Raw genomic sequence first — 25123 nt, forward strand, 5'->3', positions numbered from 1 at the left:
GGTGGAGATGAAAAGCTGGATGTCATCGGCGAAGCAGTGGAATTGGAGACCATGACGGCGGATTAAGTGACCAAGGGGGGACCGGTACAGGATGAAGAGGAGGGGGCCAAGAACTGAACCTTGGGGGACAACTTGGGGGAGGGGAGCAGTGGGGGATTTGCAGTTATTGATGGAGATGATCTGGCGTCTGTCAGAGAGATATGATTTGATCCAAGAGAGGGCAGTGCCGGTAATGTTAAAGGTGGTTTCAAGTCGGGTGAGGAGGATGGTGTGATTGATGGTGTCAAAGGCGGCGCTGAGGTCGAGGAGGATGAGAATGTTGAGGTTGCCAGCATCAGAGGAGAGGAGAAGGTCGTTGGTGATTTTGAGGAGAGCAGTTTCAGTAGTGGTTGGAGCGGAATCCGGATTGGAATGTTTCATACAGGTTATTGGCAGAGAGGTGATGTTTAAGTTGAGTGGCTACAGCGCGTTCCAAAACTTTTGACAGAAAGGGTAGGTTGGAGATGGGTCTGAAGTTATTTAGGGTGTCAGGGTTGAGTCCAGGTTTTTTCAGAATGGGGGTAACAGCAGCAATTTTGAGGGATGGTGGGACGATGCCTGTAGACAGGGAGGGGTTTATTGTTGCAGTGATAAGTGGAGAGAGAGCAGGAAGGGAGGCCTTGACAAAGCTAGAGGGGATGGGGTCAAGAGTGCAGGTGGCAGTTTTCATTCCTATGAGAAGTTCAGAGAGGTCAGTAGGGGAGACTGGGGAGAATTGAGACAGGGGTTGGCAGGATAAGGGGGGGGGGCAGGTGGTTTGAGGGGGAGCGGGTGTGGTGGTGGTTAAGCTGTTGTCGATGTTGTCAATTTTGCATTGGAAGAATGAAAGGAAGGAGATGCAGTTGTCTACTGTGAATGACTGGGTGGTGGTGTTCAGGGGGCTGAGGAGTTTGTTTATTGTAGAGAAGAGTGCTTTTGGGTTTCCGGAGCCAGAGTGGATAATTTGAGAGTAGTAGGCAGAGCGGGCATGGGAGAGGGCATCTTTGTAGTGTTGTAGGTGGTCCTTGTAGGCTTGGGAGTGAATTGTAAGACCTGTTTTATTGCGGAGTCTTTCAAGTTGGCGAGCACGAGTTTTCATCAGGCGGAGTTCAGGGGTAAACCAGGGAGCAGAATGGGTGAAAGAAACTGTTTTGGTTTTCATAGGCGCAAGCTGGTCGAGGCAGAAGGAGAGAGTGTGGTTGTAGTAGTCAATTAGGTCAGAAGGGGTGTGGAGGTCAACGAAGGGAGAAGTGGACATTTTTTCAGAGAGGGTGGATGAGAATGAGGTAGGTGAAAGAGCGTTTAGCTTATGGAAGTTGATAGTGCGATAATGCCTTGGTGCTGGGGTGGGGATGTTGATGGTCATAGTGATGGCTAAGTGGTCAGAGAGGGTGAGGTCAGAGCCAGAGAGATGGTGCAAAATTAGTCCAGTAGAGCAGACAAGGTCGAGAATGTGACCACGGTTATGGGTAGGAAAGTTGACATGTTGAGTGAGGTTAAAGCGGGTGAGTATATCAGTGAAGTCAGTGGTTATTGTGGAGTCAGTGGAGTCCATGTGGATATTGAAATCACCGAGGAGGAGGATTGAGGGGGAGAGGGAACAGAGCTGGGTCAGAAAGTAGGAGACGTCAGACAGGAATGATGGGTGTGGTTTGGGAGGGCGGTAGACGACAGCCATGACTGTCTGTGTGTGACCAGAGAGTTTAAAAGCCAGGTGTTCAAATGATGGAGCAGATGAGATGGAGATGAGGCTGGTCTTGATGTCTTGTCGGTGAATTACGGCAATTCCACCACCTCGGCCCTCCGAGCGTGGTTTATTGATGTAAGAATATCCATTGGGTGTAGTGGGGTTGAGTGAGAAGTAGTCCAGAGGTTGTTGCCAGGTTTCAGTGAGACAGAGAAAGTCCAGTTTATTATCCAGAATGTAGTCGTTCAGGATGAGGCTTTTGTTGTTGAGGGACCGGGTATTGAACAGGGTGAGCTTGATGTTGTTTTGTACGGTGGGGATGAACTCAGGTGATTTAGCCAGGGTTTGCAGACAGGAGGTGCGGTCGTGTGCGTTGCTGTGACCAGGTGCGCTGGGACGATGAGTAGGAGTGCGCTGAGCCGACCAGAGTACGGGAATGGAGTGACCTGTTTGTAAGTAAACAAACTTACGACCGGAGCCTCTATGAATGTATCTGGGTCGTCGCAGGAGTCCGTGGTATTTGATTGCAGAGATGCATGATGGGGTGGAGTGAGTATTGAGCAGAAGAAGCCTTGCGGCGGAGTACCTCAGAGCCCTGCCAGGCAGGAGCGAAGGGACGAGTACGAGGCCAAGGTCGAGGAGGCAAAGCGGCAAATGCAGCGGCAGACGACCGCAGCCGCTAATCAAGACCACAGCGGCAAACAGCCACCGCCGCAAACAACCGCAGCCGCTAATCAAGCAAACCAAGACCGCAGCGGCAAACAGCCACCGCCGCAAACAACCGCCACAAACAACGGGAGCAGGCCTGAGGAAACAGTGGAGGAGCCGGGCAGGCGAAGCCAGGAGCAGAGCCGGGACCGAGCAGAGGGCAGACCCAACGATCAAAAATCCACCACGACCACCAGAAAAGCAAACTATGTGCAATGGCCCAGTCGGAGAAGTGGCGAACAAGTAATGCCAGCGTACTCTCCAGACCGGACCGGAAGCGGAAATGAGCACATTCGGTTGGTATGCAACATTGTCAGAGGAAACGAGCAATATTTTTCCAATGTGTTTAGATGCACTGAGAAAATACAAGCATCATCATCACCATATCATATCGTCATCATATCAAATCATCATATCATATCATCATCATAATCATATCATATCATATCATCATATCATCATATCAACATATCAACATATCATCAGCATCGTATCATATTGTCGCGTGAATCCCTCGGTTAATACCGTATGATTGCGGATGGCTCAAACGGACTTAAATGGAGGCGACGATCAATTGCGGATTCGACTATGCTATGCAGGAGGCAGGAGGGAAGAGGAAGAAGCGGCAGCGCTTACCTCCCGGCTCACGCGCGCCAGCGTCTTCAACCTGGAAAGTGATTAACTCAAACGAGAACGGGTTTAAAAAGAAATGGAAAATAATACAAGGGTTTATTCGAAATAAAGATCCAGACAAGAGAATGCGGCGATAAATAAATGTCCTAATCGGGACGTCCCCGCACCAGACTTAACAACAGGACAAAGGAATGAATGAAATAAAGAAATCGTAGTGTGGTGTTCTATGAGATGTGGTGTGTACTTATCTGTCTGCAGTGGTGCGTCCGTCGTCCAACGCGGCCCCCTCAGTCCGCCTTGCTCGCGCGCTCCGCCAGGCCCCGAGTGACCCGCTTAGCGTCACGCCCGCTCCAAGCTCCGGGCACCGCTCCAAGCACCACAACGAACCAAAACTACCAAAATCACCACGAAGAATCAGGGAAGATGCCAACGACCACGTCGGGAAGAGGAACCAACAGATCTCCAGGAGCGAAGCAAAAAGGGTCCAGCGCAGAGAGAGCTTCAAGCACGAAGGGCGATGCCCAACATGAAGGGCGATGTCCAACACGAAGGGCGATCTCCAACATGAAGGGCGATCTCCAACACGAATGGCGATCTCCAACACGAAGGGCGATCTCCAACACGAAGGGCGATCTCCAACACGAAGGGCGATCTCCAACACGAAGGGCGATCTCCAACATGAAGGGCGATCTCCAACATGAAGGGCGATCTCCAACACGAAGGGCGATCTCCAACACGAAGGGCGATCTCCAACACAAAGGGTCCAGCGCGAAGGGAGAGAGAAAATGTCGTCGAGCGAGTCCTTTTGACACCTGGCGTATGACGTCAATTCTTTCTCTGCCCCAACCAGAGCCTCGTATCTTCTTGGTCTCTCGAACCTTCTCCCGCCATCCCGGCGCTTGTCCTCCAATCAGCAACCCGCTGTTAAGGAGCGGCTTGGTGCCCTCCGCACCGATTGGCCGAATCTTCGCGCCTTCCGCCTCAACCAATCACACGTTCCCCGGGCGTGGCGATAGCCTGCCTTGCACGATGTTTGGTGCCATGGTGGCGTTGTACGTGGCCGCTTCCCGCCGGTTTTTCCGGTCAGTCATTGTAAGGGGAGGGAATTTAATTACTGGTGTGCACTAAGGACCTATCTAAGTGTCTAAATGAGTGCGCAATGCCATAAGGCCATAAGGGACACAGGTTTGATCACCAGGTCTAACACACAGGGGTCTTATCTTAGTCCCTACAACTATTTAACACACGAACATCCTTGTATGTTCACAGGTATACACTTCCCCCGACAAACCGCCTAACAAACAGAACTTTATTACAGGTAGATTCGCTATCCCGACAGACGAAGCATGATACCTATTCAGATCTACCTGGCTCTAGATATTCCTCTACCCAGATTCATAACACAGCCCCCTCCCAACCCCCTGGAACCATAGCTCCTGCTAGGTTCACTGCAGGCGCTACCATTCCAGTCTTAACACTTACTGTCTCACACTTAATTAACCTATGAAATAAATCAGGAGGGCTGTGGGAAGTGAGCCAGAGCTTCCTACCTGTTCTCCTTAACATACTACTCCCCTTAACAATCATGCAATCAAATATGTACATTTCAAATATTTACAATGATTCTGGTTGTTCCTGAGGTGGAAGGCAACAAACAACACACAAAAATCCTACCTTAACCACAAATTTAACCTTATTCGAAACTCAAAAATTCGTAAACTCTAGCATTTGTACAGACCCCAGTCTACAGACCGCGTCCCCCGGTGGATGCCACAAGATGCAACCTTACCTGTGGGGCCATCCCAATGCACCCCTAAATTTCCGCGGGCCCTGTCCTGGTGTTACAGGTGAGTGACATGGCTTGGTGGATTTCACCCTCATTCACACAACACAACCCCTTAACCACTCATACACATTCCATAAATCATTACAACACTTAAATCATTACCAAGCACGTACTTATTTCACCCTCCCTGCAGGACCATGGCATAGATGTCATTCGTGTGTGCGTTCATTTCTCTCAACTAAGCAGCGGGGAGGTACAACACAAGTAAGACGGTGCGGGCACTTTAGGCGGTGGTGCCCACAGTCCCAAAAACAAGTCAACTGACTTACAAGTTCATTGCCCCCCCCCCACCCCCCTTTACCTCTTGGCCCCGTGACAACCCTTTCCGCCGTTACCCCGCCGGTGAGGGTCTCCACACCCCAGGCTCCGTGGCCTCCTGCTTCAGCGCAGCTACACGGGTCACCGGGAATCTCCCTTACCCCACGGCGCCCAAACAGACCCTCCACCGATAAGCTCCAATTTCCAGATACCACTGGCTGCCACAGGTAATTGCCGCAGAGGAGGGCCTCAGGCATCGCTCCTCAGAGCTTGATCTGTACCTGCGGACACACACACACCTTCCCCACCCACAAAATCCCAAAACACATTTCCTCCCCCACTGCCATTCAATTCTCCAACACATTTCCATACCAGATGTTACAAAGGGTTGCCATGGCCTGCCTCATGTGAAATCCCATTCACATTTAACAAACACATATTTCCCCCCAAAAAACAATAGTCATCACTCATCCATTTTCTCCAACCTCACGACCACATAAAAACAAATAACCACAACACAAAAACAAACGCCACCCACAAGACACTGTGGCACACATTCCATCCCCCCCCTCACCGGCCATGTCATCACTCTCACCCGCCCCCAACTCCAAATTACCTGTCCCCTAATTTCATAAGCGAGTCCTGAAGCCTGGGACAGTGAACATCAAGGCCTTACCCCTACCTTGATTTGCAGGTAATTACCGGTTGGTCAGGTCCAAAAGTGCCATCCACCCATAAAATCCCAAAATTTATCATTGGGCCTATCAAATTTCACCAAATTTCTCTTTTGTCCCCTCTATACTGGCAGGTATGTGGGTCCGCATCCAACGGTGAACTGTTCTAAACAACTACCTGTGGCTATGACAGCTCCGCACCTCTACCTTGCAAGGGTCATCGGGACAAGGTGAGCAGTCAAAACGCCAACATGGCCCACGAGTGTCCATAAGGGTGCGACCCACCATCCATCTTTCAGCCCCCCTGCAAAGAACACGGCTGCACTAGCCCCAGCTGGCCAATGTGGTGAGCACCTGCTGCCAACAAACCTCACTCACACAACCTCGGCCCTGGGGGAGACGGTCGCAGTGCGTGGCATTCCCCTCACGTCACCTACACCGCCCTCGTCCCCCAGTCTACAGAACTGCAGCCCCCAGTGCCCACCCACACTTGACCACACCAAGGTCCAGTCGAGAGCCATGCTCCACCAGGAGACCCACCCAGAAGACATGGTCCACACACCTCGGACACGCACAGCACCACGTTGACCCTCAGCCCCCCAACTCCATCCCCATGATCCCGCGTCCCAAATATCGGCACAGTCACCCCCGCAACCAGTTGAAGGCTGTGTCCTGCTAACCTGTCAATATTATCACAGCCTCCAACATTTCGGTCTAACACACCTGCATCAATAATGGTGACACTGCTGTCAGTATCCACCATGACATTTCAAAATTCACCCTTAAATTTGCATCTACCCTCAGATTACCAATGCCAAACATTTTTCACATTTTCCTAAACTCACCAAAGAAAGATGCTTTGCCATACACATGCCAGCCGAGCTTTGCTCATATGCTCGGCACATTACAAACTCCCGATTCAACACTCCCATGGCTCTCTTCCCAAACCGAGAGTCTACAAATCATAACGGAACATCTGTGGAAGATCATTCTCACCATCATGTTCCACAGATGCCCCAATGGTTGTCCGGTAGGCTATATCCATCCCTGTCCATGTAGATCGACCCACGTCCATAGACCAGCAAAGCATGGCAGGTCAACACATGCTGGCTGTCCCAGAGTCTCAGGGAGAGGGTGTCAGGCCACATGCCCGGGCGGTCACCACATCAGGCCCAAGTTGGCCGTCCGCGTTGCCACCACCAAAGCGCGACCCACAACACCTCCCCCTAGTGGTCCTCAATAAATGCCATCCCAGGCTTGAGAAACCACCTCGGACCCCTGGAGGTCTTAACCCCCACCAGGGTCCGGTGTACCCTGCCGGCCCAAGCCACATGCTCGGGCGGTGCCCCCGATGGACAAGGGACGCCACACTCCACCAGACCCCCCGTGGGGCCTTGGTCGTACCACGACACACATGGCTTGACCCCACGTCCAAATCTCGCCAGCACAGCCCCCCAGCTGGCTGGCATAACGAAATTTCAAAAGGGGCAACTTTTTCCCGAGGCCATCCCTTGTGACCTCTCCTGGTCCACATTCCGCAGCCCGGGGACCAACTCCCTCCATATCTGCTCCAAATCACATTCCCATTTCCATTTAATTTTATATTTCCTTTTAACAATTTGTTTATCCCATCCTAAACCACAGCTGCAGGTCACAACTCCCTCAGGTTGTTCTGCCCCTCCCTGCAGCTGGTCCAAATTCCCTACGGGGACCAAACCTTCAGAGGCTCTATCTCCCAATCCATCTCTGTCCAAATCCAGCTCGGAGCCAAAACACTCCCCCAACTGGTTGTTCTGTTGGAACCCATCTGTGGATCGGTCCCATCGGCCGATGGGTCTGACCCGTTTGCGGATCCGCAAACGGGTCAGACCCATCGGCCGATGGGACCGATCCACAGATGGGTTCCAACAGTTCAATTTCGACGCCTCTTGTACCCAATTTGTGTTTATGTTGAGGGTCCCCTCAGTCACCTCAACCGCCTCCTTGGACCGACTCACCTCTTCCCCCAAACTCCTTTGGAGCTGAGCACACTCTACCTTCATGGGACTGTCCCAGGTCTCCAGCCGCTGTGTCACATCATGCTCATTATCATCCCCCATCAATTCTGGCCCCGACAGGCCTTCCCCAATAAATACCCGGTCCGGCTCCATTACTCGGACCCCCAATAATGTTACCCCCTCTTGCTCTGCACCACTGCACCTGTGCAGCAAGGACTCCAATCCATCCCCCGGTTGGGGTGTTGTGGCATCCACCCGGCCCTGATAAACCTCCAGGCCACCATGTGGGAAACATTCCCCATTACAATTTTCACATTCCCCTTTTCCTTCCCAATTTCCTTCCCTAACTTCCCCATTTCCTTCAATTTCTAATTTAATTGCCATTCCCGTCTCCTGAGCCCCATGCACATCTACATGGGCTGCACTCTCTCCCATTCCCAATTTGAATTTCCCCCGTTCTGATTCGAATTCTGCCACCCTGGGCTTCTCTTGGGCCCCATGTGAATCATGCCTTTGTTCTTTCTTTATCTCATTCGTTTGCTCACATGGGGTTTTCCTTTCTTTAATCTGGGCATCTAGTCTTTCACTACCTCCCATTATTATCCCCCTTACTCGCTCCTCCATTCCCTTCATAAATTGCATTAAAGCCTGGGTATCTATCGGGGCCATCTCTACGGCAGGGGTAGCTCTATCACTATGCTCCACCCCCCCCCCCCCCCAACTACCTCCGACTCACTTCGAAGGCTCTCCGCACCTTCCTCCCTTTCCTCCATATTGCGTACCTCTTCCATCCGTAAAGAAGAGGTAGCTTCCCTGCGCGTATTTTACAACAGAAATAAAATTTAAATTTAACGACGCTCCGTTCGCGTTATGCAAGCCCAAACGACTATACAAATTTATCGCCTCCGAGTAGGAAAATTTTGCGTCCAAATTCTCCACACTCCTTGACACCAAATTTATAACAGGGTTCAAATCCCACTCCTGACACCAGTTGTCACGCGAATCCCTCAGTTAATACCGTAGGATTGCGGATGGCTCAAACGGACTTAAATGGAGGCGACAATCAATTGCGGATTCGACTATGCTACGCAGGAGGAAGGAGGTAAGAGGAAGAAGCGGAGGCGCTTACCCCCCGGCTCATGCGCACCAGCGTCTTCAACCTGGAAAGTGATTAACTCAAATGAGAACGGGTTTAAAAAGAAATGGAAAATAATACAAGCGTTTATTCGAAATAAAGATCCAGACAAGGAAACGCCGCGATAAATAAATGTCCTAATCGGGACGTCCCCGCACCAGACTTAACAACAGGACAAAGGAATGAATGAAATAAAAAAATCGTCATGTGGTGTTCTGTGAGATGTGGTGCGTGCTTATCTGTCTGCAGTGGTGCGTCCATCGTCCAACACGGCCCCCTCGGTCTGCCTCGCTCGTGCGCTCGGCCAGGCCCCGTGCGACCCGCTTAGCGGCACGCCCCGCTCCAAGCTCCTCGTCGGTCGCACACGAAGTCCCGTTCGCTCACAGCACCGAGCCTCGCTCCAAGCTCCGAGCACCGGGCACCACTCCAAGCACCATGACGAACCAAAAGCACCGAAAGCACCACGAGGACTCAGGGAAGATGCCAACGACCACGCAGGGAAGACGAACCAACAGATCTCCAAGAGCAAAGCACGAAGGGTCCAGCGCAGAGAGAGCTTCAAGCATGAAGGGCGATCTCCAACACGTATGGTGATCTCCAACATGAAGGGTCCAGCGCGAAGGGAGAGAGAAAATGTCGTCGAGCGAGTCCTTTTGCCACCTGACGTGTGAGGTCAATTCTTTCACCGCCCCAACCAGAGCCTCATATCTTCTTGGTCTCTCAAACCTTCTCCCTTCTCAAACCTTCTCTCTAAGCTTGTCCTCCAATCAGCAACCCGCTGTTAAGGAGCGGCATGGCACCCTCCGCACGGATTGGCCGAATCTTCGCGCCTTCCACCTCAACCAATCACACGTTCCCCGGGCGTGGCGATAGCCTGCCTTGCACGATGTTTGGTGCCATGGTGGCGTTGTACGTGGCCGCTTCCCGCCGGTTTTTCCGGTCAGTCATTGTAAGGGGAGGGAATTTAATTACTGGTGTGCACTAAGGACCTATCTAAGTGTCTAAATGAGTGCGCAATGCCATAAGGGACACAGGTTTGATCACCAGGTCTAGCACACAGGGGTCTTATCTTAGTCCCTACAACTATTTAACACACGAACATCCTTGTATGTTCACAGGTTTACACTTCCCTCGACAAACCGCCTAACACACAGAACTTATTACAGGTAGATTCGCTATCCCGACAGACGAAGCATGATACCTATTCAGATCTACCTGGCTCTAGATATTCCTCTACCCAGATTCATAACACAATCATATCATCATCATATCATATCATCATCATATCATGTCATCATCATATCCTATCATCATATCATAATCATATCATATCATATAATATCATCATCATATCCTATCATATCATCATCAGCATATCATATCATCATCATTATCATCATCATCATATCCTATCCTATCATCATATCATATCATATAATATCATCATCATATCCTATCATATCATCATCAGCATATCATATCATCATCATTATCATCATCATCATATCCTATCCTATCATCATATCATATCATATAATATCATCATGATATCATATCATATCATCATATCCTATCCTATCATCATCATCATATAATATAATATAATATCATCATCATATCCTGTCAGTATATCATCATATTTCATATCATATAATATCATCATCATATCCTATCATCATATCATCATAATCATATATCATATAATATCATCATCATATCCTGTTAGCATATCATTATCATTATCATCATCATCCTATCATCATATCATATCATAGCATATATAATATCATCATCATATCCTAATATCATGTCATCATCATATCCTATCATCATATCATCATAATCATATCATATCATCATATCCTGTCATAATATCATGATAATCATATCATATCATATCCTGTCGTCATATCATCATCATCATCATATTCTATCCTATCATCATATATCATATAATATCATCATCATATCCTGTCAGCATATCATCATATCATATCATCATCATCATCATCATATCATATCAGATCATCATCATATCATATCATAGCATCATATCATCATCATATCCTATCCTATCATATCATGATAATATCAGCATCATCATATCATATTATATCATCATATCGTCATCATATCATCATCATCATCATATCATCATATCATCATCCTATCCTATCCTATCATATCATGATCATATCAGCATCATCATATCATATCATCATCATATCATCATCATCCATCATCATCATATCATATCATATCATCATCATCGTATCTTATCATATCATATCATCATCATTATCTGCCATGCCATATGCAGAATGTTGGTGCTGATGAAGCAGTTACTGGGCTCCACCCTGGTAGGGTCGCCACTTTAGCTCAGGAGGTCATAGCAGGGATTTGGGTAGAGGGTGCCGGCGATAGCTCGGCGATTCTTCGCGAAATAAACTAGGATCTTCAACATCCACCAACTAATGCCGGTGGACACGGGACGCCAATTTCAATGTCCATCCGAGGGACAACACAAACATTGATGAGTCTCCTGTAAACTCTCATCATGACCAAAGTGGCTCCAAGGAAGTAGAATAATAATGTTTTAAGTTTTACCTGTTCTTTTTTTAATTCGATAAAAAGTTAAAACAAAGTAAAGTTGGTGAAAGTGAAGCTATTGTTGATGGTACTTCGCTGCTCCATGTACACATTTGTCCTCAGAGGAAGGAGCACAGAACCTTTAGGATGTTTATGTAATCATTTATTTAAATCTATCGTCACATATTAATCACTTTGATCAATCTTTATGCTAACAATGTGCTCCTTAATTAGTCTGAATAAATGGAAATGGCATGGTGACATATCTGGACAATAGGTGGAAGGGTTTAAAATAAGATGTTACCAAAGCATTCTATGCTTGTATTTCCAGTTATTGCCACACTTACTTTCCCACTCCATTTCCCACGACCACATGCCAAATTTCCAAAATCTGCTTCCCTCTCCCAAGATCCCCACCCCCCAGAAATCCTACAATTTAGTAGATTATCCAAGGGATTAAATACCACATGGTAAGTCTTTTACCATTGACATTTGCTGAAAAATTCCCTATTTTTTTCCTCTATGTCTTTTTATTGAGGGTGGATGTCCCCCTTTATAGCAGACCTTCCCCCCAGAAGAGCAGCCATATAGTAAACTGACTCCCCTTGTTCCCCACCCACCGCTTTCCCTCCGCCCCCCCACACACAAACATACTCATGGACACACTCACGGACACACTCATGGACGCACTCACGGACACATACACAGACACACACACATAACAAACAGACACATACATACATACATACATACATACATACATACATACATACATACTGTTATGTCTGTGGGGTAGTGATATGTAGAGTCAGGTAGATTTGTGTAGGTATCATGCTCCGACTGTCGTGAAGAAGAAGAACCACCACCATGTAATAAGTCGAGGATCTGTTTAGCCCGGATGTCGGATAAGTTGTATATCTGTCCCCGTCATGAGGGGGCAGGACATGTTAACTAACTTAGGGAATAAGGATAAATTTCCCTTGTACGTCTTACCCTTGGTGATTTATCCTTCATCTCTTTTGGCACCGCACCATAGACACTAGTGAGGAAATGCCCATTAATTAAACCATAATAACAATAAAACCAACCGGAAGCCAGGCATCGGGCACTGGGGCTGACAATCCCACCTGGCAGGCACACATGCTCGGGCAGGCAGAGAGCCACGCCCAGAAGGACAGTGATTGGGTGGGAGTTGACCAAAAGGAAGGCCAGGGTAAGAAGGGACTCGCTGATTGGCCAGGGCGGAGCAAGAAGGCACTCATCGATTGGTGAAAGAAGGGCGAGCAAGAAGCGGCGCGCTGACTGGTGGAGATCTGGATGACGTGGTGGTGGCCTGCGGGCATTGGTGGAGAAGCGCTGATGACGTCACAAGCCAACGTTAAAAGAACTCTCAGACAGACATTTTCTCTCTGCTCCTTGCCTTCACTCTTGCCTTCCTCTCTCTTGCTCCATTGTCGCTCTTGTCCCTTGTTCTTCTCTTTCGCGCTCTTGTGCTTGGACCGACCGTGTCGAAGATGCTACCAGGAGATGTGCAGAGGCAACGGGAAGAGCCCGCAGCCCGGGAACTGTGGTTCTCTGAGCGGACGATGCGTGGACTGGCGCGGCTTGTTGCTGCAGCGTGACGAGGCCAGGGTGAGCAAGATGCCCGGCAAGGCCTAGCAAGGCACGAATGAGCGGACTGCAGCCTTCTTCCCGCCAAGAACACCACAGCGTCCGGACGGCGAGTTTCGGGCCGACACTATTCCTGACGAGCTTCAAGCTGATTGAGCTAAGTGCACACACACACATAATTTATTTTCCAGTTCTTTTTTATATTCCCCTGTGTCTGTGTTTCTAAGTCTGGTGAGGGAGCGCTCCATTTAGGAATTTAGTTTATCGTCGCGTTTTTCTTTGTCCCGGCTTTCCGTTTTAATAAATCCTTTCGTTATTTTCTGTACATTTGTAAATCCGTTTTCGTTTGAGTTATTTTTGCAGGGTGAAGACGTCGGCGAGACCCGTCCAGGGAAGGCGGTACTCTTCTTCCTCCTCTGGTATAATCCGCCATATAGTTGGATTCAAAACGCCTCCATTAACGCTCGTTTGCCTTCCGTGGTTCTTTCAGTGTTAATTGAGGCTACCACACGACAATACATACATACATATACATACATACATATACATACATACAATTGCTTAATTTAATATAGTTGGATACAAACCACCCCTCATTTTATGTCTTATATCAAAATAGACCACTATTGTGGGACTATGAACCATGTGCCACATTAGTTATTGCCACAGGAATACTGAATCACAAGACGTTCCTGCCATAAACCATACGGGTGGTCCACACAACCTCCCACTTCCCTTCTTTAACAATAGAGCCATCTGCAGGGGTGGATTTCAAGGACACAAATAAAAATTATGGCAATTTAGTATTAACGGTACTAGTCCCTTCTGCTCCCAAATGCTACACTTCTGAATGCCTAATCAAACTTCATTGTGAGAGATTGAAAACATCCACAATTCCACTGGCGATTGGTAATACGCAACTTTTGAAATGACTTATGGATGCAAATGAGTCCTTTTGTGCATGCGTTGTGTGTGTTTGTGTGTTTACACTGAGTCGGTTCTGCTCACCCATCACTTTTAACCTACCGATGCTGGTGCGAATTGTGTAATTCAGATAGTCTTTCAAACATGATCTTCAGCATTGAAACGAAATCGTGGCAATTTCAAAGTGGTTAACAATCATTGTTGTTCCTGAATACAAATTGGACACATGGAAATATAGGAATATGAGAAATATCCTTCATCATTGAGAGGTGTCGGGTTCGTGCCATTTCGTGTTAGTCGTAAATATCATGATTTTAAACTTACCCTGTACATAAACAAGCCCCAGATATGTCCTTCCCATCAATGTTCAGAAGAACCTGATCTAGGTACACAGTCCATTCACTGGTAGCGATCCGTCGGGGGTTGTGTAGCACACGTCCCTCTACTCGGGCCTTGCACCGACTCTCATGGTCAGGAGTTTGCAGAACCAGTAGGTGCCCATTCGTTGTGCAGAGGCAAGCCCTTTCTCACGGGTACTTTTCCAAGTATTTTCGGCTTCTTTTAGAAGCTTTGTGAGCCATTCAAGTAACAATCTTTATCCCAGACACATAATCTAACTCCGAAAATTTTATCTAACTCCGAACTCTTCAGTTTCCTGGGGTTTCTGCACATGCACACCGAGCATTTTGGAACGGATTATGTCATTTCGAAAGTGCCATATTGGTCGAGCTCTTGAGCGGGTTTCAGTAGCTACCTCATAATATGGTTAAACAAAACTACACTATGTCACTGTTAGCTATTAGAAATCTTCTTCATATATTTCTGAGGACTCATTGCTGGGTCAATATTCCTTTGGTGGTATGCAAGGTGAGTTGCAATTTGAACGCTTCTCACATTGTGTCAACAGAAAGCAATGGCGTTATCTGACAAGAGGTTGAGGCTGAAGGTCTTATCCTCTTTTACCATAGTAAAGTTGGTGGCCACTCATATGGTCTCCCATCTTCTGTCTGATATCCTCTCTGCTCATCCTTAGCCCTATAAAGTACCACACATTCATTGGCTAATGCATTCACTACTTGAGACTTCATTAGTCCAACATACCAGGCCCTTACTTTGTTCACCTCGTCTCTCTTCCTTCAAGCCATCTCACAATGTTAGTCTTTCCTTGTTTTTGGGGGGTTTTTTTTGTGGTTCATCAACATGGAGGCTCATCTCTGTTTTATGTACTATCCTCCTCACCTATATTTCCACCTTGTACATGAGTCTTTGTCTGCATTGTCATTGTCAGCACTCTGTAAGCCATATCGTATGACATCTATCGTTAAACTTTAACACAAGTCTTTGATATTTGTTTTGGTTTAAAAAAGTCAGTGTTTCCTTCATCAGTGTACCGGTAATAGCCATAAATATTTAACACAGTATCGCAGAACATACAACAGTCCAAGAAACATTGGTATGTCTTGGATTATTGTACCTCATTTGTGAATGCCGCAAATATGTCGTCCCTGTAATCATTATTGTGACATTTCCACCTCTTTATATATTTTTTCACTTTTACCCATGCTGCATCTCTTCTTTTCTTCACATATTCTTTTCACATATTTCTTTCCAATATTTCTGTTTGGCTTCTCCACTACTATCCTCCACCTTAATTGCCCATTCGTCTTTCTAGGTAGGCAGGGTACCTTCCGTGGACCTTTGCACTGTTTCTTGACCACACTGCAACAGGGCGGTTTACTTGGTGTGTACCGTGGGGGAGGCGCGATGCTCTTGCGTGACATCCCAGGGTACTGCACATACTTCGTTCCATACATGTTGCTATGCCAGAACCTGACACCACAAGGCAAGCAAGGCCCACACCCTGCCATCATCTGGCTTTCTGGTGGAGTGTCCGGTAAGTTTGTAGCCTGGCACTTATGTCAAGTATTACGATGCATATGTCCATCTAAAGAGTGTGAGTTTGGTAAACGAGGAAGTAGGTTTGCAAAGATGATCGTAAGGCCATTCCATTTTGTTTTAACTGTAAATTTCTGATTTAAATGCCAGAACTTCTGCTCTTTCAAGTGTTACAGATTCATCACTTCCGTTGTTGTGGTTTTCATCCACTTGAAACATTTCTGGTTCCATGTATTATTATTATTGTGGTTTGAGGGAAATGACGGTTATTGTTGTCAAAAGGTAAAAAGGTTAATGTTTTAAATGAAACCGGAACCGGACGATGACGAAGCGGACGGAGAAAAAAAAGAAGGCGGAGCGAGAGAGGTCTGACAAGAAAGCCGAGTTGCTCCGGGTTCTGAAGCGAACGTTGGCGAGCAAGAGTCACTAGCGACCTTTCGGGTTTCCGGGAAAGGAATTCCTGCGACCGAGTTGTCATCGCTGTGACCGATTATCCTGCGTGTCAGGTTTTGCTATCGATTCAGGAGAGAATCATCGCCGTGCTGGTGCGCCACGAGACCAGGCCGTCGGCCATTTTGACTTGCGCAGGACTTGTGCTTTGCTCGCAGTTTCGTTTCTTTTTGAACATTTTCACCGCATTCAGACGTCGATCTGGGGCGTGTCTGTGACGTGGCTTTTTGAAGGCTAATTCGTCCATACCCGAGGGTGTGATCTCTCAGTCGCCTGTAGGGCGCCTTTGGATTTCCCAGTCGCCTTTAGGGCGCCTTTGTACAGCTTCGGCTGTGTGACTGTTCTTGCCATCCGCACGGGATTCTGGTCTCGATTGGACATCGTTCTGGCGATCGCTGGAGCGAATCAACTGTGGCTTGAAGCCGGGAATAAGAGACATTGGGGATGTTCTGGTTTCACTCACTTGGAGCACAGTGAGTTATATATTATAACACTGATGGTACCATTATAGAATATTGATTGTACTTTAACTTTTGATTCATATTATTGTTGTATAGTTATTCTTGCGTGATCTTAATACAATATTTGTTTGTGAGTAACAATTGGTGTGGCTTCACCATTGATCTTTGACATACAGAATAACACATTTTTCTGCGGTGACTCTTCTCGGGGCTCGGAGGTACACCGTGACCAGGGGGTCGGGGAGGAGCACGTAACACAAGTTAAGAATACAGGAGGTCCTCACTTATTTTGTCAATAATAAGCAAATATTATTCTGTGGCATGTCAAGATAAGACGACCTTAGTGTAAAAATATATGTACTTTGTTTCATTCAGTTGTGATTTATTCATTCCTAAAAAGTAGACAAGTATTATTTTGTTATTCTGTTTGCCAATACTTCACTTAGCGACTAATTTCATTATTTTGACCTGCAACATGTTGCAGATCGACAAGACTTTTTTGTTGTCGTCGTTGTTCTTGTTGGGGGTGGGGGGGGGGCGGGGGGGGGTCTATTTTTGAAATGTGCACCCATTGGTCAGACAGTTGCCGGACCACACCCACATTTGTTGCTTGACTCCACCCACCATAGCACCGAGCCAAACTGATATGGCCGCCATCTTGGTTTTTGGGTGGGCCTAAGACATGAGGCCTGTTGGCCTCTGCTGATTATACACTGCCCGGGTTTGTTTCCATTGGCTTTGTTTCGGTCGAGTGTTATTCACGATGAGGTACCCTGAAAAATCTAATCATATATTGAATGATATTAAGGTTTAGTCAAGCCCATCAGAATGCACGGTAATCAAGCATTATGCTATGACTATGTAATCAAGTGTTACGTTACATAATCTAGCATTACGATTTACGTTATGCAAATTATTTAAAAACAAGTGTTACATAATTTTTGAACAGACCTATATTGGGGTTAAGCAATCCGTAACTGTGTCACAAATCGGCTTTTTCTGATATAACCGTGCGGATGGTAACATTGGATAAGATGTGTCGAGGTAATATTTTAAGATTGCTTTCAATGCGAGTTTCCCAATCGGCGCGATACCGGATGTTGTCGCAGTTTGTGACTACAGTGTGGTCATTCTTGTTTATTATACGGCAATGCTCGTGTTGGTTGTCATTTACTATACTGTATTAGGTGACTTTCCTTTTCGAATGTAAGCTTTTTGTTTAAGCTATTCAGATGCTTTCTCTGTAGCACAATGGAGATGAACTTGCATTTGTCTTCCAATTTGTTTGTTGGCCAATACAGCCTTGTGTGTAACGTTAATTTGAGACACATTAGCATCACTACTTTCTATGATATTGTTACAGCGGTTGTGTCGGCCAATCAGAACAAGACGCACCGAGCCGGATTGAGGGCCTAATCACACCATTACCTAGCTCAATTTGATTCGTCCAAAGTCGATCAAGCGACAGGCAGGATTCCTCCTCCAATTGAGCCACTCAAAATGGCGACTTAGAGCAGTTTGTTGTGCTCAATGTGGGAGGGGTTTGGTCTCGAACACTAATTGTCCTGCCAAATCTGTCCTTTATAGGACTTGTAAGCCTATTTGGCTTTTTAGTCGTGGTGACTCGGGAAAAACTCAAACGAAACCCAGTTCATTCAAGTGTCTATTGAAGGAAGAGGGGAGGGTGAACAGGGAACATGCAAACACTTTAATTACAAACTTGTTCACCAGTGGTGAAATAAACTCCTTGGGTTTTGTACGGATTGAATGGCCTTTAAGAGGAACCCAAACACACACAAAAAAAAAATTCTGAAAAAATTGTGTCATACTCATAACTCACCGTGATCCTAATGGCGGTTTACGTAGAGAAACAGTGTATGTGGGGCTTGGATTCCGATGCCGATTTCACCGTCATTGGCAACTCTGAAGGTTCTCAGTGTATTGAGACTGATCAGTGGGAGTGTGAAGAAGCTATTGGAGACGAGATTAGTGATGGAATCGCATTCATGGGAATTATGGCCCTTTGCCTATTCGAGCGATTCAGAAGAACAAGGCGACAATGGATGAAAGTGTAAATGTGTTAGTAGTGTAGATGAAAATGGCAATCACATCTTCACTACAGATTGGTACATTTTGTTTTTCCACTCAATTGACGGTTTATCAGGGATTTTCTATTAATTTATCAGTTATATTACTCCAGAAGAAATATGACATGACGCAGCACGGACACAACACAGCATGGACACGATGCAGCATGGACGCAGCACGGACATTGCACAGACACACTTGGACACGACACGGATGCGGACACTGCCCTGACAAACTCAGACACTGCCGACAAAATGGGGAACGAATGCTTTGTCCCACTTTTGCAGGCTGATATATGGCAGGATCGTTCCTTTTCATACTTTCCCAGGACGCCATTTGTGTCTGTGGTCATGCTGTGCCATTTCTTGTCCGTGCTGTGTCCGTGCCCTGTCGATGTCCCACCCCAGTGTAGGGGTGGTGGGGGAGGGGAGGTTTGGAGTGATGGCGAGGTGAGATCGGTCGCCGGCAGGCCAACACAGGTGTTCGATTCACCGCTCAAATCGCCCGTGTACATGTGCTGGCAGCTCGGTAGAGATGGTGTTGTAGTTTCGAACGATGACAGTATCTTCCACTTTAACATGGGGATGGCATCTTCACTCGATCATGGTGGATAACCACAAGATCTAGCCATGTCTGTTGTTACATTACAGTGTTCTGTAAGATGTTCTGAGCACAAAAGTGAACAGCTTGTCTGTCTGATCCACACCCGGGTATTTTGCACGTCCAATTTCGGGATTTCCTTTTACCTTTTGCTTGTAAATATGTGCTTGATGATTGTCTGCCTGTGTAAACAAAGATGGCAATGGCTTGCTGGTGAATCCTTGCTGGATGATTGTCTGCTTGTGTATGTGTAAATAAATAGTTTCCTTTCCAATCTGCCTTGTCCATGTCCTTTCTTTCATTGATCCGACATAGTGTCTATGTAGTAGTATAGAATGATCGTTTTAAGGCCATTTTCCCTGCTAGAGCGGGGGTTAGCCTTGCGGGCCCCATGACAATCATGGTTCCCTGTTTGAGGCAATGTTTTTATGGCCGGATGCCCTTCCTGACGCCAACCCTTGGTCACGCTCTTACGATGCGCAGGGATACAGTGTGCCTATTCTGAATCTGGGTACACACCGTGATCATTCATCCCAGCAAGCTGGTACTCAATTTGCCGACCTTGGAAGGATGACAGGCTGAGTCAACTCCCCTGGCGTTAATTCAGCGATCGACCGGGATTCGAACCCAGGATCCTAGGATTCCAAGCCGGCACCCTAACCACTAAGCCAACACCAGGTGGTCAGATAGGAATTTTGCCCCACTCTTTCACTTCAGAAGTGGTTAGCCAGCATATACCCATGGTTCGCTCAGCCATAGTATTAGTTGAAAGATGGATGAATACTGAGGACAATATCCTTAGCTGAGGTCAATGGGTCACCAACAGGTAACACTACATAAAAGCAAGGGGACCCTGTGAGACACAATTATCCCAGCTGGCGTCTGTGGTTGCTTAATAACCAGTCTGGCCACGGAGCTATCTTTGGCCTCGTGGCCTCGTGGCCTCAGGTCTGGAGGTCATGGAGCAGGTCTGAGAAACCCCCTCGTGGTAACCCCTGAACCACGGTTTCGTAAATATATATACGAGCGAGGTACCCATGCTATGCACTGGTGGGAAGCCACAAGCAAAGAAACGATGAGGAAACGGTGAATCCTAAGCCATGGAACCAATAAATTCCACATTCTTGTGCCACCGTCAATCGAATGTCAGGCATGGACAGCCAGTTCGTGAATGACTTGGGCAAAAAACCGTGAATGCTAACCCATGGAACCAATAAATTCCACATTCCTGTGCCACCTTCAGTCAAACATCAGGCATGGACAGCCAGTTCGTGAATGACTTGGGCAAAAAACGTACCCTGTCTGAATGTTTCTATCCCCAGTCAATGACGAATCTGCATATGATGAATCTGTGAATGTCACTGTTAGAAAGTAGAAACCCTCACGTCATTTCCTTATTCATATTTAAACTCAATATCTCTATTTTAATTCCAAACAGCATAACTCCAATCATACATTAATACTATAACAAAATACTATATTAAATCACGATTTTATTGAGATATCATCAAACCAGCTCATTGTTGTCAACTGTTCACTTCGGGAGTCGGGAACAGGTCCGTAATTGAGCCAATTTCAAAATCATAATTCTATTGAGGAATTTATGAAACCTCCTACCTACCTTACAACATCCACTGGGAGCCCAAAACATTCCACAGAAGGTTTGGCAGGGCTAGCCCGAAAAATGAGGGAGTAGTTTTAGGATGGACGGACAGATACTCCTGTTTCATAATAAATAAATATATACAGGGGGCTGCAAAAGTAGGTATACAGTAAGGATTATACCAGTATTACCGGTATTATAATAGTGGTGCTAGGATTCATTTAATACTAGAATTCATTTAATTCATTAAAATCATTATTACCATTTTTAATATTTTTATTTTCGTAATTTTTCCTATAATACATCTATTATTTGCAGGTGAAGTGGAAATTTAACGATGGCTGGTAATTCAACAGATGAGGAGCGCAAATGGATTTTGAAACAGTACTGGAAGACAAAGAATAGTGAACATGTGCGAGGGCAGTGGCGAGAAACATTTGCATCGCCTCCACCAACGAGACTCACGATTTACCGGATACGTGACAAATTTGAGAGGACGGGGTCCATCCACAACTCGCCGAAGAGTGGTCGACCAGTCACCGTGACAACGCCAGAGAATGCAATGCAAGTCGCCCTGGCATTTACCCAGAGCCCTCAGAAATCGAAAAACACGGCGTCATCTGAATTGGGTATTGAACGCAGATCGTTGGGTCGTTTGATGCACCGTGCAGGACTGAAAATGTACGTGCCACGATTGATACATGGTTTATTAGAGGATGACTCGGATCGGCGTTTACAATTTTGCGAAGCCATCCTGAACGAGGAACGAGAGGGTGACAGCATTCTGCGCAAAATCGTGTGGTCCGATGAAGCAAACTTTAAGCTATCGGGTGCCGTTAATCGGCACAATTGTGTGTACTACGCAACTGAAAACCCTAAAGTCACAATTGAGCAACAGCTCAATCAACCTGGGGTGACAGTGTGGGCTGGCCTGTCCTGCAAAGGTGTCGTTGGACCTATCATTCTGCACAGGACTGTCGATCAACACGTGTATCTGAACATGCTGATGGATACAATCATACCACAGATACGCGAAAAACAGCAGCAGGACGACTTCTACTTTCAGCAGGATGGGGCGCCACCGCACTTCGCACTCACTGTGCGTGCGCTACTTGACAAAGAATTTCCCAGCAGGTGGACTGGACGTCGGGGAGCCGTTGACTGGCCACCACGTTCGCCGGATCTCACCCCTATGGATTTCTTTTTCTGGGGATATGTAAAAGACAGGGTTTTTTGGGGGTTTTTTTTGTATACTGAATCGAGGCTCGTGAATTTCGCACGCAAGCCACGTTCTGTTGATGCCATGATTCAGTTCATACGGGAGGCTTGCCAGGAAATTGATGCTGATAAAGACCTTTGTGCCAGAGTGTGCATGGGTGTCCACACTCGACTAGTGGAGTGTGTGAATGCCGGGGGCAAACAGTTTGAACATTTGAGTGATTAATATGTTTATTATTGATATGTTTATTATTGATATGTTATTATTGATATGCTTGTATAATCAATAAAATACGTTTTGTGCGCACATTTTGTTTTTCATTACTGTATACCTACTTTTGCAGCCCCCTGCAGTATATATATACAGACTTGGCATTTAATATGGAATATTTTTTTTGTGGGGGTGAACTTACTTTTCAAGATGACTTAGAACCAAAAGTTTATTGGAATTATGTTGAAATTATTCTAGATTTTGATAATGTGACCTTTAAAAGAAACAAAAACCACATTTGACATTTCGAAGCAAATAAATTGATCCTTGAAAGTGATGTAAACTGATATCGAACTCAATTCACGGACAGTACTGTGTTAAACTTCTGTACGTTTTCCAGAGTATCTATTTATTTTGCACATTAGCCAAGTTTGTTTTCAACAAAAACAAAAGCTAAATTATGACTGGGATTACGGACAGTAAAATTACAGTTCAGTACTTCGTGTAACCCCCATGAGCATTCAGAGGAGCACGTACACGTCGAGGCATGCTGTTCACGAGATTTGCCAAAGTTTGGACAGGAATCGCTTGCCATGCAGTGACAATAGTCTGCTGCAATTCATGCACAGAGGTTGGCTGCTGGTCCAAGTTGTCGATTTGACGCGTTAATTCTGCCCACAAGTTCTCTTTCGGATTCATATCCGGGGACATGGCAGGCCACTCCATATGCTCTACACCACGGTCAGCAAGAAAGTGTTGGATCATGCGAGCACGATGAGGCCGTGCATTGTCATCTTGGAAGACAAAGTTTCCTCGAAAGGCTGCACGAGCAAATGGAAGCAATGTTTCTTCCAGAATGGCCCTGTACTTGAACTGGTTCAGGTTTCCATTCAGAACAACTAGGTCAGTTTTGCCCCCTGCATGAAAAGCAGCCCAAACGGTCACCCCACCACCTCCAGCTTGGACTCTTGGCACAATACAATCTTCGTTGTGGGCTTCATGCACTTGTCTGTGCACTCGGACATGGCCATCTTGGCGATAGACCAGAAATCTAGACTCATCACTGAAGGTCACGTGATTCCAGTGTCCTGGCTGCCATTGACGGTGCTCTCTGGCCCACTGCAATTGGCGCTGGCTGTGTTGTCTGGTCAGGCTTGGCTTTCTCAGGGGACGCCTGGCACGATAGCCTGCTTGAACCAGTCGTTGGTTGACTAGCCTTCTGGATACAGGCACATTTGTCAGTTGCTGCTACTCAGCCCTAAGCCGATTAGCTGACTTGGTACGGCCATTGCAGACTAACCGGTGCAGCTGGCGATCATCTCTCCTTGTGGTTCTGCGTGGACGTCCTGGCCTCGGTATTGGAGTAGGGACACCCCTCTGAGCATTTCGTTTCAGGATCTTTGACACCTGACCTTGAGTGATGCCATACTGCCGAGCAATAGCACGTTGTTTCATGCCAGAATTTCGTAAAGCCACCACTCCATGACAAACAGCATTGTCAAGTTGACGGACCATCGCCAGAGGAAGCGGCAATAACTTTTGTAGATGTGCAGCAGTTGTTTTCCACTAATACAGAACGCAACAACCCTTATATACCCGATTGTGAAGCCAATCGTCAAATGTACCTGTCCTTACATTTTGTCATGTCACCTGTGATATAATCCTGTTATTGACTTCTTGCTGCGAAAGACAATCAGTGACATGGTTCTTTCAACAAAGACATCACCGAAGGGTAAAAGAAACTCACCAGATTGATATACTTAGTTCAGAAAGTAAACCCAAGTCAAGAAAAAAAAAATTCCATATTAAATACCAAGTCTGTGTGTGTATATATATATATACACAGAGCGTATCAAAAAAAAAGTAATCCGAATTCAAGGGGTTAATATGCAAAGTTTATTTAGTTTGACAATTTGCATGTGGTTCACCAATTATGAGGAGATCCTCAGCTTTCCATTGATGCCTTTCATGCATCATTGGTGTCACACATGACCGAGTACATGTTCATTGAAAATGACAAGTTCAAATCGCATTTTTACAAGTTTGGCTAATCGGTGCAAGATAGTTTTAAATGGACGCATTACTTGTCGACTGCCAAGTTGATTATGTAAAATTGTTAAGCTGGTCTGGTGATCATCGGATGCGTCATCCTTTGTTTAAGATGGGTATTTAAGATGGGCCTACAGTGTATGGGTTTAGAGACAGCCTGAATCATTCAAAAGATGGTTCAACTTATGACTGAACAGCGGACCTTCGTGGTTACAACCTTTCACCAAAGTGGAAGTTTTCAGCGAACTCATGATGCGTTCAGGGAACGTTTCCCAGAACGGGAGCCTCCAGCAGCCAAAACCATCTGGGCGAATGTTAGAAAATACCAAGAGCATGGCACTAGCCTCAACCGCAACAAGGAGAATTCTGGTAGGAGGTGCACTGGGCGATCGGAAATGAACATTGCAGCAGTAAGGCAGCAAGTTTTGGAGCATCCTAGGGATACCAGCGCAAGACGAAATGGGACA

General features: G+C 46.5%; 1 protein-coding gene across 4 annotated transcripts in view; it reads left to right on the plus strand.

Annotated features, from left to right (window-relative positions):
- SLC25A48 (solute carrier family 25 member 48) overlaps positions 1–25123 on the plus strand; it is a 137434-nt gene that overhangs the window by 104514 nt on the left and 7797 nt on the right. For all 4 annotated transcript variants that reach the window (XM_078776749.1, XM_068114021.2, XM_078776750.1 and 1 more), the window contains one exon: positions 15753–15974. In XM_078776749.1, the coding sequence (XP_078632875.1) occupies positions 15753–15974 (222 nt within the window). The remainder of the gene's footprint in view (positions 1–15752; positions 15975–25123) is intronic.

This window comes from Myxine glutinosa, chromosome 4, assembly GCF_964187855.1.
Source record: "Myxine glutinosa chromosome 4, kmMyxGlut1.1, whole genome shotgun sequence".
In the NCBI taxonomy this organism is placed as follows: domain Eukaryota; kingdom Metazoa; phylum Chordata; class Myxini; order Myxiniformes; family Myxinidae; genus Myxine; species Myxine glutinosa.